The 19,278-nt window shown below is 38.6% G+C and overlaps 2 protein-coding genes across 2 annotated transcripts in view; both read left to right on the top strand.

The window, feature by feature from the left end:
- LOC104406268 (synapsin-2-like) overlaps positions 1 to 11,556 on the top strand; it is a 17,682-nt gene extending 6,126 nt beyond the window's left edge. Inside the window, exon 2 of the mRNA XM_010015200.1 lies at positions 10,902 to 11,556. Within this exon, the coding sequence (XP_010013502.1) occupies positions 10,902 to 11,030 (129 nt within the window). The 3' untranslated portion in view covers positions 11,031 to 11,556. The remainder of the gene's footprint in view (positions 1 to 10,901) is intronic.
- On the top strand, positions 10,931 to 17,793 carry LOC104406269 (synapsin-2-like). Its single transcript, XM_010015201.1, has 3 exons — positions 10,931 to 10,962; positions 14,712 to 14,991; positions 17,527 to 17,793. Exons 2-3 carry the CDS (start codon positions 14,735 to 14,737, stop codon positions 17,660 to 17,662), a joined length of 393 nt encoding a protein of 130 aa, XP_010013503.1. The 5' UTR covers positions 10,931 to 10,962; positions 14,712 to 14,734; the 3' UTR covers positions 17,663 to 17,793.
- Positions 17,794 to 19,278: the final 1,485 nt, after the last annotated feature.

Below are 19,278 nucleotides of genomic sequence, written 5' to 3'. Positions count from 1 at the left end.
CTGCTGAACTGGTGCAAAGCAAATCACTCCTTGTTGTAATTAGATCTATACTAACAGGCAGCAGGAGTAATTTAAGAACAGCTTGCCTTAAGAAGATTGCTAAATGAGCTAATGATTCCTAAAACCGTTTGTGTTATATTTATTTCTCTTATGAAGACATATAAATAGAGGATAAATGGCAGCTATGGCATCATATGACCATAAAGCTGACGTACCCAGATCTGTGTGGCATAACGCCTGATGGAAGCCCAGAACCTGAACAGACTCCAGAGATTAACCTGACTTTCTCCCTTCTCTGGGCAGGGGAGCACAAAGACCCTGGAAAGAGTCTGGACAGGATTTTACTATATGCCTCTTTAACTGTTTACCTTTCCAAACTCTTACGTTGGTTTACCCTATACAAACAGAGCAATGTGTCTTGTCAACATACAAGCAGTAGATCTGTGTAGATACTAAATGAGCATCTTCTGTAGTCTATGCTAGCAATCAATAAGGTTTTTTTCCGTTCATTTTTTGCCTCAGAATATCTGTATGCATTTTGACAGCCACCAGCCCCTACAGACAAAATCAAAGTGGTTATTCTTTATCACTTACACTGTCTATCAGCCTAAAATATCTTTTAAATCACAGTCCCTAGTAGCCAAAGTACTTTCGATAATAAAATGCTTATGGAGTTATTGTTGTGACTTAAAGGAAAATTAGGCAGCTGCAAGATGCCTTCTAAAAATAGGGGCAGAGAATCTAAAACATTATAATCAAAACTTATAGGGAACAGTGAAGAATATTGCTGGGACATGCACACATCCCAGAACATAAACACAATTCCTTGCAAAGGTTCTAGAAGCCAACAGCCCTTCTGAAAACTGTCACCTTAAAGAGATTTTGGGAATACCGAAGAGATTATATTGACCCCTTTTACTGCAGCGAGCGTTGGTTATGTGAAGCCCAGCGACATCTTGTGGCTTCCTCTCTTGGGGGATTCCTGATTTTGAGAGTTCCGGATTATTTAGTATTGCAACGTATTCCATCGTATTCCAGAAGGTGTGTCACATTAAACAAGGAATTGGGGATTCTTTTAACAAATATTAAATGTTCCTTATTCGAAAATCTCTCCTAATGCTGTTGCAATCCGTTTATTTCATTTATCTGCATTATTTTAATATGGAATAATTTTAATGTGCTGCCTTAATGTGTACATATATATCAGTGTGTGTATATATATATACACACAGTGTTTAGCTGTTGAGATTTGGATGCTTATTTTAATCAAAGTGGGGTTTCAACCTTTTAATTATTTTATGTTTGTGAAAATACAAGAAAAAGAGCTATTATCCTTTTAGATCCTAATATAAATGAATAGAATTAAGAAAAGCAGAAGAAAATAAACATATATGGACCCTGAACTCACCACATCCTTGTAGAAGGCCACAGTGGAGGCACACTCCATTCCAGCAGGATTTACAACAGTCAAGTTTATTTATCACAGTATAAAATGATAGTGGGGTCAAGTTTTTTCTACACCAAGGATGTTTTGTCCACCTTTGAGTAAGAGACACCTATTCAGGGTAGATCCTGTCTTCTTCATGTATGTGACAGAGATCACAGCAGAGACTTAGACTTTAACTGCTGCATGAGGGATGGCCGTGTATTTAAAATAGTGACTATTCCATTACACCAAGCTTGATTTATTTAAGCATTTGAACTTAACATTCAGGTATTATAATATATTAAGACTAGTGTTCATATAGGGAAATATATCTTGAGAGTTTTAATACTGACAGTAACTAAAAAACAGTGGGACACAATACACGAATGTTGAGCAGAGATTTTACTAACAAGTCGATCATGAAAGTTAAGATAAATACTTACTGTGATCCTGTACCAGTAGGTGGAGTAATTACTAAGGGAGGTACATATGTATTGCTTAATTCTGTTGCTTATTTAGTCTTACAGAAGTAAGGTAAATAGCTTGCTGGATATTTGCTTATGATAAATGCCTGCATAAACGTGTCTGGTTGTTAGCTGTGAATGTATCCACTCACTGAGGATGATTAAATCAGAACACTAGAAAGTGCTTATCTTTCTTAGCTTGTTTTGAATAATGTGCCAAGATCTAAACAAGTGTGCCTTTACAATGCCCTTTTTGAAGGGGTCTGATGCTGTTTAGCCTGTAAGAGAGAATAAACTAAGGGGCGTATATTAAAGGTTTAGGATTATTTCGGCAGAATTTCTACTGACGTCAACAGGAATTTGTCCAAATGCACAGTCCCTGCAGACAAGCCAAGCAAAACTTGGTAAGAGAAAGAGTTGCTCACAAAAGTGCTCATTAGAAGAGAAGCCCAAAGTAAAAGCTCCACCAGCAACCTGACAGAGTCACCCTTGAGGACCAAGATGATTAGGGTGGCTTCAGTCACCTGTGGCATCTTACAGTGCTTTAGCCTCAGTGCTAATAATGTTATAATACAGAAGATAACAAAATGCCAGCTAAAACTGAAAACAGAACAAGTATTACTGGTTAATAGGCGCTTTTCCCCATTTATTTTAAACTCAACAATACTGCTCTCTTTCTGTCTTCATTCACACAACAAAATGATGCTTTTGTTAACTTTTTCATTATCTTCTGCCAGATGATCTTCTGATCACCTCACAGTCTTCCAATTGTATTGGCAGAAGCAAACTATCTTTGAGAAGTCTGATCCTCCATCAGACTACCCTCAAGAACAAAGAAAACATGTAATGTTTAAGTAAGCATGAGCGCACCACTAGGAGAGTAGCCTGTATGGTTTTAGTAGACTTCGGTGAGAAATAGCTTTTTGTCCCACAGGCATTTTTTGGGAGACTTCAAAACATCCCTTATTCCACTGTAGAGCAAACCCAGCCTTTGCAAAACTGGAACAAGGAAAACAGTAATCCCATCCTTACAAAACAGGCAATAGCTGCCACGTACACCAATAGAAAAGGAGGGTCTACGTTAGATCTCTCTGTTTTGTCTTTAAAATCATATAACATAATTTTTGTTATTTTATTTTATCTTATTCTTCATCTATTTTTACTCTCTGATATTGTTTATTTAAGCTGAACCTAATAGAAATATCTTTTACTGTTTGAAGGCTTTTCCTTGATCTCCTTTCCCCACTATGGTGGAGGTTTCCTCTCTACTTTTTCTTGTTATTATTCTCTGTCTCCATTTGGCTCTTAAATTTGGTTTCTCTGACCTTTAAATCCTAACCTGTTAAGCAAAGCTGTCAGGCTTTACTCCATGTTTAACCTGAAAGGATTCTGTCCCTTTCCCCAGCAGTCATTGCCACTGTTTATTTTGAAGAAGGACCATGTGCTACATATGTGTTAGAGTTGCACTGTTCTGCAACAGTGGTACAATACTATTAAGATAAAACAGGGATTAGAAGATTGGGCTTGAGTTAGCCTCTTACGGCTTTTTTCCAGACTCCCTTGTTTCAAAGCATGAATTTCAGTTCTGAATGGATCCAGTAATGATGGATCTTTATGGCTCAAGATGCAGTTCTGTGGATCTTAATCTCTTCGTGTTCATGCAAGGATCACTTGCCATCCCATATTTACAAACAAACCCCCCAAACCAGACAAACAAAATCTGTTGTGTTTTGTGTTAAGACTGGAGGAGCAGATACAGCACAGCATCGCCCAGGGTCAAAGTCCCTGCATAAAGGTCAAAACCTTCCTTACAACTTCAAGCAACAGCACAGGATTTTGATGCTGTGAAGCCCTAAGGGGACCCTTATCGTCCAGTTACACAGAGGTATCTGTGCACACTGAGAAAGGTGTAAGGAAGTTTAACTTTCCAATAGCTGGACACTTCTAGATATGTTGTACCACTTGCACTTGCCTGTCCGTGTAGTGTCAGCTGCTTTAGCACACAGGGGGAGCTCTCTCCTATCACATTGTCCACATTCTTTCCTTGTTTATTGGAAAGAACTGCCTGAAAGCTGCTGAGCAACTGCATGCTTTTAATGGTCCCTTTTAAAAACAGAAGTTGTAATCTGACTTCTTTAAGCAAGAGCTGCAATAAAATAAGGCTGCATCCTTGTCCAGTAGAATTACTGATTGGTTGTGAAAGGGACCATCTAGATTCAAAAAGAGATGCTACTTAAGAAATTACTTTTCCCTAGTAAGTCAACATCCTGATTTTTCTCTAGAAACCTCATCTCTTCGAGGGGTGGGATTATTTTTATTCAGTAGAATAACAGAAAATGGCGATGGAATGGACAAAGGGAGGTCACCTGTATAGGTGTCTCAGGGATAAGTAAGTAAATAGTTAAAGACATTGAAGAGTCACAACACCACCATAAAACATTGCAGAGGGGAAAAAAGGACCTGGGAGTGTTGGTCAACAGCCAACTGAATATGAGGCAGCAATGTGCCAGTGTGGCCAAGAAGGCCAATGGCATCCTGGCTTGTATTGGCAATAGTGTGGCCAGCAGGACTAGGACAGTAATTGTCCCCCTGTACTCAGCACTGGTGAGGCTACACCTTGAGTACTGTATTCTGTTTTGGGCCCCTCACTACAAGAAACATTGAAGTGCTGGAGTGGATCCAGAGAAGGGCAACAAAGCTGGTGAAGGGCCTGGAGCACAAGTCTGATGAGCGGCTGAGGGAATTGGAGGGGTTTAGCCTGGAGAAGAGAAGGCCCAGGGGAGACCTTACCGCTCTCCACAACTATCTGAAAGGTTGTAGCGAGGTGGGTATTGGTCTCTCCTCCCAACTAACAAGCAATAGGATGAGAAGAAATGGCCTCAAGTTGTGCCAGTGGAGGTTTTGATTGGGTATCAGGAAAGATTTGTTCACCAAAAGGTTTGTCAAGCATTGGAACAGGCTGCCCAGAGAGGTGGGGGAGTCGTCATCCCTGCAAGTATTTAAAAGATGTATAGACATGGTGCACTTAGGGACATGGTTTAGTGGCGGACTTGATAGTGCTGAGTTACTGGTTGGACTTGATGATCTTAAAGGTCTTTTCCAACTGAAATGATTCTATGATTCAATAATACTGGAGCAGTGAGTCCATACCAGGGTACTCAGTTTGAGACTGTTGTGTAAGAATATTCAAGAAGAAAACTATTTCTAGTAAGTAGTTAGTTATCTAGCAATGGAAAACACTTAGTCTGCAAAATCTAAGTTAGAATACTTTTTGATGGCCTTTTTCAGTGCATTTTGTAAATATTATTCCAAGTAAAAATGACACTGTGTAGCTTGTTTTCTGCTCTTTGCAGCCATTTCCCTTCTTATTCAGAGGAAGATCTTAACAGGTTTTGCATGGGTAGTCTGGAAAGTTGGTAGAGGAATAACTAAAGCCGCTCTAAATTTTCAGGTTGTTTATCACAACTTCAACACAAAGAAACTCCAGGCTGGCATCCGTTTTTCTGAGAGTATCTTTCCCATGCAGGTTTTCTCAGTGGAGAACGGCAAGGCTGAACAGTGGTACTCCAAAAAACCTGTAGAAAGCAGGAGCCAGCTCCTCTCTGGCTGGCCCTTTGCATTGGACGAGGTGAAGGTGACTTCTTTTGAAGGTGTGCCTTACCACCTCTCTCCGTTCTAACTGTAACTGGGTCTGATTCACTGCCTTTTTTAGTCCATAGGGAATATATCACACGATAAATAGTAAAACCTTTATAGTCCTGTTCAGCACCACTGCAACACAGTGAAGCAGATACATCACCTCTGCCAGATTCATCCGGCTGCTAAGTACCACTGCTGTACTCACTACACATTAAATGGATAAAGCAGTAAGCAACAAGGTGCTAAGAAGTTTCTTCTTTTTGGATATTCAATATCAGAAAGCCACTTCAAGATCTCACTGCTTTGCTAAATTATACAGTATGTGCTTATTTCTAGCCCAGTTTTACTCAGTTTTCACCCCTTCCTTCTTGGTTCTTGTTGTCCTTGAGTCTAACTTATTTTCTGTCTAGTTCTTCACCACTACAATATATTTATAAAAAGCAACTGTACTGCATTCAAGCCTTCAGTTTGCTAAACCGAGCAAGACATACGTTTCCAAATGCTGTAGGTGTAGGCTCTTCCATCTGCCTAGTCAGCTTAACAGCACTTTTCTGTGCCAGATCAGCTTACGTTTGGCTTTTGGGCAGGGGTGATGTCAATGACACACAGCATCATGCCTAACATCTACTGGAAATATTTCACTGAATGTGTGATAAAATGTTGGGGTTTTTCGATCTTTCCCATTAGATCTCAGTTAGTGAGCTCTGCATTTCTGACAGATGCATTTTACTAGGCCATCAATAAATTATTTTGGACATAGCATTTAAGTTTCTTTTTTCCCTTTTTCTTTTTTAAACTCTTACTAATCAATAATTTCATTCTTTCTGTAGGATGTCTTTGTCCTGTAGTCTTCCAGCTCTGTATCATCTACAGCCTTTAGTAGCACACACCTATGGTTTTTGTGCCAACTTAATTAATGAAAATTCTGCTTGAGTTCCACATCCCAGTTATAGCCTTCCCATTAGTTTTCCTTCAGTAACTGCCTATCTCCTCACTAGTCATTTCCTTACCCACAGTGTAATTCCTGTAATATTAATGCTTAACCTTCTCCAGTGTAGCTTGTACATTTCCAGTTATTACAGATACCTGCTATGGAATTCTGCGTATCATGAGTCAGCTGGTTTTGATTTCTGAGATGAAGAATATCTTGTCGGACCAATATGAGCCCAGGAAGATCTTTGATTTTTGACTCCATCTCATTTTTAGCTTTTATCCCACCTGGCATCTTGCCCTTGCTCCTGTATTTATCATAATCTCTGACACTTCAAACATTCATTTACTATTGACACCCTACTTAAATTATCTAAATTACCTCTCGCCTGAGCAATCACATTTTTTCTTACTTCTCCTGTTACTTAATTGTTTCACTATTTATTCTTGTTCCTTTATGAGATCTAACTCAGCTCATCTTTTGGCAATTCTCACTGAATCCCTCTACTTCTTAACCTGAAAAAACATGGTTTTCCCTTCAAATATTGAAATACCTATGAAAAGCTTCTATCATTGCATTACAAAGAAAACAAAACGGAACCCAAACCCAATGATACGTGCTCCAACTACAGTTCACTAAATCTTCAAATTCAGCCAAATCAAAATCCATTTTTGCTGCGACTCGGTTTAGCATCTCTTTTGCCCAAGGGCTATTTCTCTGCCAAGTTGCTGCTTTTGCTCCCACCCATTTCAACATTCTTCAGACTATTCAAAACTCAGGTATATATGAATCCAGTCTGCATTTATGTAAATATACAGGGTAGAAAAAGAAATAATGCCACTGATCAGATTCTAATACAACATGCTTTAAAGAACAAAGTGTTCTTTCCTCCAGTTCTACCCCTAAAATTTAAAGGAGACTGAGGTAAGTGCGGAAAGGAAGGAAATGCCACGGAGACATCTGGAGACATCTATCTTCTAGATAAGTAGTGGGGTTTCTGCTCTGGTTATAATTAACTTGGCTGATATTCTCAAAGACCATTATGCAACCAAAGCATCAATTGTTATACCCAGAGTTGAGAAATCACTATAGTGTACTTGCAGCATTCATGTGGCTTAGAGGTTTCCATAAGTAAAGTTTTTGGTTTGGTTTATTTTTTAGAATAGCTATATAAACAGTAAATCCCCTTGGAAAAGGAGAGCTTCCATAAGCAGTTCTATATAGAGTTACTATCAGCATCAGCAGTCCCTTCTCTTTGGGGGATTTGGATGTGATAGGGAAGTTGTGTTCCATGAAATGAAAACCGAAAGGGCTCCTTAAACCAACAGTTACCACACCTCACTTAGGTAATCCTAAACATTGTCATTTCTATCTTCTGTATTACTCATTTGGTTCTTCAGCATCCAAATAAGAATCTGTTCAGGTCACTTCCCATGATATATGCTGCACTCTAATCCTCAATTCCTGCAGTGTTTGAACTAAGCAAGAGGCAATTTCATAGATCAAAACTGCAGTACAGGAAAACATGTTTGTGCTAAAAGAAAGTGGGAGGAGGGTGAGCTTCTAGGCTGGGCAACAAAGGGAAAAAAGAAAAGAAAAAACCACGAGGGGTGAATACATCTGCAGGACAGGTCTAGTCCAGCATCTCTGTTCAGAGATTGTGTTGCCTATAAGGAGTTAGCAGCTCTTACAATTGCATTGGCACACCGTCTTGGAGAGGTGAGAACTAACACTCTGTAGTTAATTTGCCAACAGCTGGTGTTTTAGAAGAAGCCTGGATTTTATTAAAGGTCTTGGCTCAGGGCAGCAAACAAGACTGGTTCAAAGCCTGTCTTTAATATCAAGTATCAAGGTTTCTGACTGTCTGAAAGAGGGACTCTTGAAAAGGCCTGGATTACTCCAGACCACTGAACAACCATGAGTAAGAGTTCTCAATTAGGAATGTAATGCTAATGAGTCTTTTTGGGTCAGCCTGGGTGGGTTGGCTAATTAGCAAAAGCAATATACCCATGTGATTGGCCTGGAGTGTGGGTGAGGTTCCTGGAAGCACCAGGTGATAGCTGGTGAAAAAAGGGATATGTGGGTGGTAAATCAGGACAGCTGCAGTCAGTGGCTGGTGAGGGGAAGCACATCTCCAGCAGCACCTTCCGAGTGGTGGGGTAAGGAGCAGTGAGCTGTTGTGAGGGTTATTGAAGGCTTCAGTTAGGAGAAGATGATTTCTGTGTAAGATGGGGAGATCTGTAGATTGCATAAGTGGTGATGTTGTCATGTCAAGTCAGCAGTGTGGTGTGTGCAATAAACCCCAAGACCATTTCAGTGCAAAAGCAAATGGCAGGTTTGCTTCAGCCTCAAGGCATGGAGGAGATGGAGGCCCTGCAGATGTTGTTTTAGTGTTAAAGTAGATGTGGATTTAAACTGCTAGCCTCTGGTTTCAGTTTCTAAATAAATAATGAGCTTTACCTACAGAATCTTTTACTCTTGTTTTAGTAGGAAAGTAGGAACACTCAGATTCTCCCTAGTCATCCTCTGGCAGTGGAGAGAACCCTGCAAAAGGTTTACAGCCCTCTGCAAGGGTAGGAAATCTGTCACGTGGGGATCAGAGTAATGCTCCGTATAACATATTAGGCATGCTTTCTAACAGAAGTTACATGATCTGTTTGGTTCTCCAGAGAGAAACTCTTGGGTGTCTTTAGGCCCAGGTACTTACACTTTCCCTTTAAGGGCAGACTCCCTGTGTCACACTCCACCACCAGAGATGAGCACCCAGATGCCCTGAAGGTGTATGAGGAGGGTGCCAGGTGCCTCAGAACAATGGTACTAGAATATGAAAGAAGTTAGCTCCTCCAGGGCAACTTTTCAAGGTTTGGAAGACTCTGGGTTAATTTCCCCAGTATCCAAGGAGTTACTGATGTAAATGCATATTGTTTCAGCGAGCCACAATTGCATTATACAGAATGGATACCACAAACACTCAGCCTGAAACATGCACAGGATAGGATGGCACCTTTACATGTGGCTCAGAAAATTAGAGCAAGGAGAGAAGCAAAACAGAGAAGACTTTGACCCACACTAAAGCACTTTGAAATTTTCTAATGGCTGTGTATTTTCCTTATGAAATTTTCTTCTACATATATTCATCCTTACAGTGATGCTTATCAAGAACTATGTAACTGGGTCAGTTAATATGAGGATCAGATTTTGCCTTATTCATTTTGTAGCTGTCACTTTTATTCCTCATTTAGTCTTAAGAAGGTTGGTAACTGAGTAATATGAGTTTTGGACCCACCCTATGTCCTTTTATTTGTGTAGCTAAAGCAAAACACTTTGGAACAGCTGCATTTGATAGTTTTGTTGTCTTGTAACATTTAAAAAGTGTAACTTCTAGGTGCTGTGCAGGAGTTCATGTCTCTGTGAGTAAGATTTATTTCTATAGTTCTAAGATAAAACACAAATATACCAGGGAAAAAAAAGCCTAGTAGGCTTTGCAAGAAACATGCTTAATTAATTTTACATTTACTATTTGATACATTCTGGGATTTTTTTCCCTCTTGACAGATGGCAATTTAATTTCTGGATCCTTAAAAAATACCCCAAGCTATCCAATGATTTAACATATTTCACTTTTCAAAATATTAGAGATGGGCCTAAGACATAGTCTGGATTCAAATACTAATGTTCCCAGAGGGTGTTCTGCTCCAAGGTTTTGGTTCAGGCCCATCTTTTGCTCTCGACAAGTATACATTTGAAAAGGATACTGCCAAATAAATCTCCTGTTTTGAAAAGTTAAGTATTCCATGTGTTTCTAATAACATGTCAGATGGAGTAGCATGAAGTAATTTCAATTATTTTTATTATTTGTCTGTGGGTTTTGCTTCCTTCTTTCATTTTGCTTAGCAAAACAGCTAACCTAGAGTAGTCCATCTGCCTGCCCATTTACAGTCAGTGAATCAAAGCGAAACTATCACTAGCAAACAAATCTGTGCTAGTGCTTCCAGGTGAGAGTGAATGTAATTAAAAAGAAATTATTTCTTAAATTACACAGAAGTATTTGTTGAAGTCCATTTTCTATTCAGTCTATCCTAAGAAAGAGAGCAGATGCAATGAGAGACAGGAAAGTTGTTCAAGGTGCTAGGAACTGAAGGAGAAAGACCATACACAAATGAGGTAAGATTTGGGAAGGCACTCCTTAGATCACGATCATATGCTGTAAAGGGAAAACAAGGGGGTTTTAAGAACTTGGCTTTGGATTAGTCCAGGATTCATATATCATGTCAGACAGCAACTAAATTAGAAAATGTTATCTGGAATAAATTAAAAGTGTATGTTCAGCCCCAATCAATAAAGAGATTTCTAATGAAAATAAAGACAAATTAGCAGAAAATTGGAACTAAGCTACTCTAATTTTTTTTTCTTCTTTTCTGTTTTCCAATGTATTTTCCAGAGTGGATCACTAAAGGAGCCAGAGCCAAACAAAATCCCACCTCAGCGACCACCACCTCAAGGTTGTTTACAGTACATTCTCGACTGTAATGGCGTTGCAGTAGGACCAAAACAAGTCCAGGCTACTTAGATAATTGAGACTAAAAGCAAGGGTTAAAGCAAAAAACAAAATGAAAAAAGAAACAAACACCCAATCTTAAAAGCAAACATACCAGTTTTGTTCAATTTTTGCATTGTTTCAGTGCTGACCTGGACTGTGTTTTTTCTATGCAGTGTCAACTATACCGTCTGGTTGTTTACTTGTTCATGTCTGTGCGTGTAATGCTTACCTACCTTTCTCTGTAAAATCTGTGATTTCAGGGCTGTTGTCAACAGTGTACAAAGAATGTGCCTCTTTAGAGCCCAGTGCAACTGTACATTATGGATGGTTAGACAGTATTTTTGAGTATTCTATATCGTTCAGTAAAATACCACCAAGGTTCAAATCTAAATACTTTTGCTTACTCTGTGAGTGTGTGTGCACACTGTACTCATAGCCTTTATTTTTTTGTGCGTGTGCATGACCTAATATATAGGTGATCCAGAGATATTTTTAAAAGTCTAGAGTAGAATTTGCTAGTGAGGCTTTTTATTTATAATTTTATAAAGTTTATTAACATTTGAGTTAGACGCAACTGGAAGTCTAATATTTTAGTGACTCCATAAGATACAGTTCTTCCCAAGGAATATTTAAAATATCTTCTATTTTACATACTGGTATTCATATTTTTAGTATTCTACATTGAATTATTAGCTACAAAGCTATGTAAATGGGCCACCTATGTGCAATATCTCAGTGAAAGTGTGAGTATTTTATGTATCCTATTTCGATTAAGTAGTACCTTTTGTTGTCATTCTGAATTAGTAATCAATGGAGATTTTTAATGAAAACTAATGCAAAGACTTTAAAAAATCTGATACTTCCCTAAGTGTTAAATCCCAGATTATTCGGTGGGAAGTATCTCAAGGACTGTTAAATTTCCTGTAAGAGCTCTTTTTGTTTCAAATACTGAGATGTTAGGAGACGGTAGACCAAGGTTCCTTTAACCAGCTGGGGATCTTGCCCTTTGGTTAGAATGCAAGACAAAAATGTCAGTGGTTTTCTTTACCAACTCAGGTCTATTACTTTAAACCTAGAAATATCCAGATAGCTATAAAGAAAATTCAGTCCCAGTGTTATCCACATAAACAGGGTTTATAATAATTGCTTGACAAGAAACATGGCAAAAGACTTGAGATGCCTGACAACTACTAGATTTTCTGTAGGTAAATTATTTCTGCTTTTTGCATAACAGATTTAAACTGTAGCATTATGAAAAATGCACAGGCAGGCAGTTAATCTGCTGTGAGAAATCTGGCCTAGACTCACAAGCTACACACTGCTAGCATACCAGAAAGCTTAGTTGCAAGTGAGCCACAAAACTATAATTTGAATCTTGAATATGTACAAAGATGAGTAGTGGCCATGAGTTTAGTGCAAACAGTTTTGTTTAAAGGGAAAACAGCCTTATGTTCTACTTCTGTTTTCTCTACAAACACTGGAAAAAATTATCAGTGAGACTCATCATTCGTAGTGTTTCTTTCATTTGTACAAGCTGGCTGGTAAGATGAGAATTAAGGTATGCATTATTAGCTATTTAAATGTTTGTGGTGAGTGCTACTGTTTACTACCTATCAGTAAATTACATGAATATTTTGCTTTAGTGATCAGCATTTGTCTGGGTCAGTGATCATCCCAATGATGGCATTGGCTATTTTGTTCTATATTAAGAAAATTCCACTTAGAATCAGGTTCACAAATCCTTACCTCCAGACACCGTAAGGAATAAACCATACTGCCCTGAGGTGGAGAAATGAATCTGATGATTGATTTTATTTAAAGCAGTTGGTATTTTTTGCATGTAGTAGTACAAGTATTCACAAGTGCTTTTCACACGACATTGGTGAGTTGTGTGTGCAAAGAAGAGATGGGTGTTTCAGATAGGATTTCAGCTTGTTGACTGTAAAGGATTTACAAGGGCACACACGATTACTACATACCACAGACAAGAAGCAAGCCAAAATGTCTCTCTGCATGTAAGCATGCTTAGGTGCAATATTGTGGGTAACAGGGAACAGATGTTTTACAGTGTAGGCTTAATGTTCAGTTTTGTTGAGTTATTTTTGGTAAAAGTTTCTTTCATGATTGTTGCCTTTTGTACAACCCAGCTGCAAGAAAGTGAGCAAATGCTGGAAATGTGACAGCAGTATATCTTTTATGTGAAATATCTTGTACAGCTTAATGTGCAATAAAAGAAAGTTATATCTGTCTTCAGTGTAAAGTTTCTGGCATTCAAGCCTGTATCTACAAGTGGGGGAAAGAAACCTTTCTGGTTTTCAATATTGAGTGAAAGGAGGCTAATAAGAAAATGATCTTTATTAAGATGTTGCAAGACCATGTTATCACCTTCAAATATTTCCTACAAAAGGGGTTCAAATTAATAAACAATGAAGGCACATTCCTTAACATACAGTACGTGCTATTTATCTTTCTACACCACAACACACTGCTACAACTGTATTAAAACTTACTGAAGCATTAGTACGTGCTGTTCTCAGACATATACACTGGAATCTCATCTAGTGAGTGGAGATCAAACTATAATAACAATTTCCAAACAAACCCTAATGATAATGATGTATTGCAGCAGTACCTTCAGAGGTGGAGGGTTTCTTTTAGAGATGTCTTTTACTTGCGCTAACTATCCGCATGAGACTAAAAATTCCCCAGTGTTCAGAACATGTAGATCAGTCGCCTTCTATAATATTTACTGTTCAGCAAAGCTCTTGCCCCGACTGAAAACTATGATTCTGTGAAATGTTATCCAAACAAACTGCTCAGAATTTCATCCTGTCCTTTTTCCCCCTTAACTCAGATGTCCTGTGTGCTTTGTCACATGCAAGAATACTTACTTAGAACAGCTACCACCCCCCAAAACCACATGCAGACATCTGATCTAAGAGCAGCATGCCCACTGATACCTGACACAGCACTATCTCAGTCAGAAAGCAGCAAAAGCCACCCTGTATGATGATTTAGCATTTTTCAGCTGTGGGTGTTGCAATCTAGGTCACTACTACACACTGTAGTGTCACACTTAATACAGTATTTTGCCAATTTATGTCCTCCTCATGGCAAGATCTCCTTGGTAAAGAATTAGTAATGACTTTCTTGTGTTTCTTGTAATGCTTTTGATGTATTTCACTAAGGGGTTAAGTAAGTTATCAGAAGACTTTCAATTAGCAGGAAAATTTTAGTATAAAGTTGTTTTACTGCTATAAGAGTGAATCTAAGGGGACTATAACCAATAATTTTGAAACTTTGGATGAACAAAACTGCAATACTACACAGAAAATAGTAGCTGTACTGCTGAAATAGGTATTACCTAGTATATTTGATTATCTCACAGCTTCTCCCTGTACTGGGACAAAGTTGTACTGGGTGTAACTCCATTGATTTGAAGTCAGTACCACCACTGCTGGGATAATTTGGTGCTTCTTAATGATGTTAAGAGTGAATCGTAGGGGCTCCAAACAAGTTACTAATGTTGCAACTGTGATTAGTTGTATTGCCTACATGAAACTGCAGTCCATATTAATAGAATTTAGAATAGAATCAAACTCAAAAGTAGAGTTATTCACATTGCAGGATTATTTAAACTGTTGGATATAAAATCTAGTAAGGACTCTTTGATACTATAACATTATGAAGTTTTTCTTGTACTGAACCTAGGGGGCCCAGTGCAACCCCAAGGAATGCAATCACAAAGCCAGGAGCCATTGCAGCCCCAGCGCATGTACCCCCCCGGGCAGGCAGCAAAGCCCTCGGCTTCCCAGCCCCAGCGTCCGCCCGGACCTACAACTCAGCAGCCACGTCCCCAGGCTCAAGGTCCTGCCAGCACCCGATTATCAAAGGAAGCAGAGCCACAGCCACAGCCAGCTCCACCTCCTGCTCCACAGCCTGCTCCACAGCCTGCTCCACAACAGAAGCCTCAGTCTCATCCCCAGCTGAAGTAAGATTCGCTTTATCCATTTTCTTTTCTCATAGCACCGATTCTGTTGCCCTAACTGTAATTTGGGAGCTGGTCTTATACTCAGGATAAAATGTACATGTGTTCCCAAGTCAAAAATGAGGTTAAAACATTCCAGAAAGCCTATTCTCTGCTTGTGATTAGTAAGACAGTATCACTAGTTATATCCTAAGCACTATGCAAAATTTCATTTACTAGTAGTGCAATTTCTGCCCCAACTAGATCTCAAAACTCATCATCTTTCTCATATTTGTTGTCCTCTTTTCATGTCACTGACTCATGATCTGGGTGTGCTGTAAGCCTGCACAGAAAAGAGGAAGTCTTATCTGTGTAAACTTTTAACCCTGCAGTCACTCAGACAACAGATTCCAGTTTCAAAGGCCTACCTTCAGAAACAATCCAAGTGAACACACTAGACACTGGTTGCCGAACTGTGCTTGTTCACAGTCACGTGTTGTTTGTGGCTGTACACTGCTACTGACTGTCCAGCACAAGCAATTCACACCAGCCCTTTCCAGAGAGGCTGCAGGACTCCCACAGGAAGCTGCCTGTAGTTATCTCACTTACTGGAAGATTCCTTAAAGCACAGCATGCCGTTGTTGCTGCATCTCCCCAGTCACAAGAATATGGGAAGGATCTGTAGCTGTGTGTCCTCTAACAGCCTAAACCCAGCCAACAGAAAACATGGGGAGGTGTTAGCAGTGATTTGTTGTTTTTCAATATAGCAATCCTGACACACGCTATTGCTGGTAGAGTCACAGACACATTCTACCTCCTATGGTAAGTACAAAGACTGGCGCGTAGTCTTTGTTTTATCCAGGTAACACAGATCCCCTTTTTCCACCCACTCATATGCTAATACCAGTGTGAACCACTTCTGAGTCCTCACCTGAGCACAATTCAGTGCAAAAGATGTATTAGGGATCAGTATGCAAAGATGATTATATTTTCCTTGCCTTCCCAGGACAGTGTGTTTCTTTATTCTGTTTTATGATCATAAGACCCAAATTAATTCACCCATTATTTAAGTATAGGTAGAAAATAGGAAGGTCAGTTTTCTTAAGCAAGATGGAGGCTGCTTTATAGTTTGAAATTTAACTTGTCAGCTTCTGGCATTTAAGAAAACCAGTTAAGAACAGGTACGGAAGAACTGTACCACAAACTGCTTCCCGGCTTTGTCCCTTTCCTTTAATTCCTAGTTCAAATCTGAATTCATTTTTCTCTTCTTCAAACAGGAGAGAATAGTCTCTATTTAAAATGAAATAAAAAAGGAGGAATGAAAGTTTTTGAGATGCAAGCCGTAATAAGAGTAGTTTTTCTAACTTTCAAGACTCAGATCTCCTGCCTGTAGGATTAACTCTATCTATTTGCATGTGTATGCTTTGTATTCACCCACATGCTGTTGCCTAACCTGTATGTACATGTTATTAATCTGTGAATAAATATTTAATTAGGCTACTTATTGTGTTACTAATCAAGTCAAGTGCTGCTTCCCACCCTCCCTCTTTCAGTGAGCACAAACAAACATTTATCAGTCTATTCTCATTAGCACAACTATAATTTATGAAAAACCTAAACCGCCTGCAGCACTGTTTGCTGTACATTATTAGTTTAGAGGGAGAGAAGTTGCAAACCATGAAGAGTATAAGAATCTGAATAAATGTTTCGGTTTTACTATAGCCAAAACTCAAATCCCATTATTGAACTGAGATAAAACCAAAATCACATTAGTGTTACTAATGCATGGGTGCCTTGGTAAAAAGATTATAACTCATTAATGTTTTCTATTTAAATTCAAGACTACTTTTTAAATATTGTTTTATCTAACAAGTCATGAGTTAAGGTTTTAAGCTTCAGCTGTTTTCCTTCTCATGTGTTATTTGATTCATGCTTACAGAAACTTATACCATAGTTACATGCTAGCACTAAAACTAGAGTAGTATTGCTAGACTAGCTGCCTATAGACAAGAAAAATTTTATCTGATTTGGGGTATAAAGTGTCATTAAGGCTCCATTAAGGTTCAGATATCAAACATATATATATAGACAGAGCACATTACAACTTCAGGATTCATTTTTCAAACTCTTGCCAATATATATATATAATTTTTCTTTGGGTATAACCATTTGCAGCCTCAGTGAACACAGTTATTAATCATCCTGTGTTGGGTGCTGATTTGGATTTAGCAGGCAGGCCCACTTTTTCCTCAAGTTCTAATCCACATCATCCAATTTACTGGCATCCAGTGTTTCAGATCTGTAAAAAAAGCAGTGTGTTCTCTAAAGAAAAGGTTATGCTGCTTCTCAAATCAAAGTGTGGAAGGAAGTTGCTGTGTGGCAGCAGCTCTGTATGCTATATTGCTAATTATACTGTTCATGCTGGACATGCATTTTGTTCCCATGCATACCGTCTACATCTCATGGGCATTGTTCCTTTTCTCATCATTTATACAAGTTACATGTGGATGGACATAGACAATATGACCATGCAAAACCTGTTGCATTTTTGTCTTGCAGCAAGTCGCAGTCTTTGACAAATGCCTTCAGTTTCACAGAATCGTCCTTCTGCCGATCGTCTGTGAATGAAGATGAAGCAAAAGCTGAAACTATTCGAAACTTGAGGAAATCCTTTGCTAGCCTTTTTTCTGATTAGCCAGCTCCATCTGAACGCACCCAGCATATAGTCTCAAAACTCTGTGGATGTTGCCTAGGTTTTGTTTTCCCTGTGGCAGTACCTTTCTCTACTGTGCTAACTGTTGTATTAAGCAATATGTTAAACTTACAGGAAAAAAACTTAGAAAAATAGAAGAAGGACTGATGAGATACCATTCAGGAACATGTAGAAAGGTCTAGAAAGAAAGAAGGGTTCTATTGCTAACACAGAATGCTGAATTCTAAGGTCCTTATCCATTGTAATATTGTGGCCTTACTGTGACTGAACTATATAATCCTATTTGAGACTCCTTTGTAGAACCGTGTTCATAAAGCACCGAGTGATGGAGTTCTCCTTGCTTTAACCATTCCCAATGCATTGCAATGCATGTGTATTTTGTGTGTAAATGTTTTGTACTGCTAAAGTATAGTCTTGACTTGTTCTTGCCTCCCAAATTCAGGAGGCAATTCACACTGACATTCTTGTCAAGCCACAGAAATAATGTGAGAAATTGAAGCAGTTTCTTCCTCCTTATACAATCTTTCCATCAGCTGGTTGTAGACTTCTGATGTATTGCTGAGAGTTACCAGTACACTAACTTAATGTCATAAATAGTGTGTATATGTACTACTGTATCTCCATATGTCTATTTAAATTTATTTCCAAATTGTAACCATAACTGGGTTTAGTTGCAAAGAATATGCATGATGTTACTCTTATTTTTGTGAACGCCTTCTAATAAATGTAAAGTCCCATGCCTGATTTAAAGATATGTCTTCTACAAAGCTTGTTTCAACATTACTATATATTGTCTATTTTGACTGGTATCAAAGGGTAGCTTTATGATTATAGAATATTTGGACACAAACCACAACTATAAGAAAATAAACTATCACAAATAATTCCCTTTTTGAACCAGCATGAATATATATATATATATATAGATAAAAAAAAAATTCCAGGAGTCACATTTACATTTTCTAGTAAGTTAATGTATTTTCAAAGTACTTCTCTCACTTGTTGAAACAAAATTGATCCCAGATAGGGAGGTAATAGCAGCAATTCTTTAAAGCTCATCTAAATCAAACTGAAGTTCATTATCCATTTCCAAATTATTATTGTGTCATTCTGTCTATCATGAATTACATGCAGCAGTATTCCTTGCCAGGAAACAGTGCTAACAGGGGAAACAAGAGAAAAGTAACTGTAATATTAGTATGTCTGATGGAGAAAACGAGCAACACAATGTTAACTTAAAACCCCTGTAGTATTTGTAATGGGTTTGTAGAGCCACGTCTGTTTGCCTTAGCAATTTTACCTTTAGTAGATGTGACAGTTTATGAAGTCTAGGTAAATCACAGTCACCACCTGATGACATAAGTCCTTTCAGCAGCTTTGGATTCCTTTGGGTGAAGAGCGTGGCTTGGGCCAAGAGGTTGGCAATGAAGTATGGAAACTTTAATCTCCAGTGATGTCAGAATTTAGTTGGTACATTAGCATCTGATAGCTCTCTGTTTGTCAACATAGGCTAAGTTGATGATATTAGCATCCATATTTCCTGAAAAGCAGGCATGTCCAAATCACTCCCTAGCTGACACCCTTTCTGGACTGGCAAT

This window comes from Nestor notabilis, unplaced genomic scaffold (assembly GCF_000696875.1).
Source record: "Nestor notabilis isolate BGI_N333 unplaced genomic scaffold, ASM69687v1 scaffold15795, whole genome shotgun sequence".
Classification (NCBI taxonomy): domain Eukaryota; kingdom Metazoa; phylum Chordata; class Aves; order Psittaciformes; family Psittacidae; genus Nestor; species Nestor notabilis.
This window is presented reverse-complemented; position numbering and strand designations above follow the sequence as displayed.

Bases quoted from the DNA above. Each gene is read 5' to 3' on its own strand.
- LOC104406269 (XM_010015201.1), top strand. From the start codon at position 14,735: ATGCAATCACAAAGCCAGGAGCCATTGCAGCCCCAGCGCATGTACCCC. The intron at 14,992-17,526 runs GTAAGATTCGCT...TTTGTCTTGCAG, and splicing joins CAGTCTCATCCCCAGCTGAA to CAAGTCGCAGTCTTTGACAA.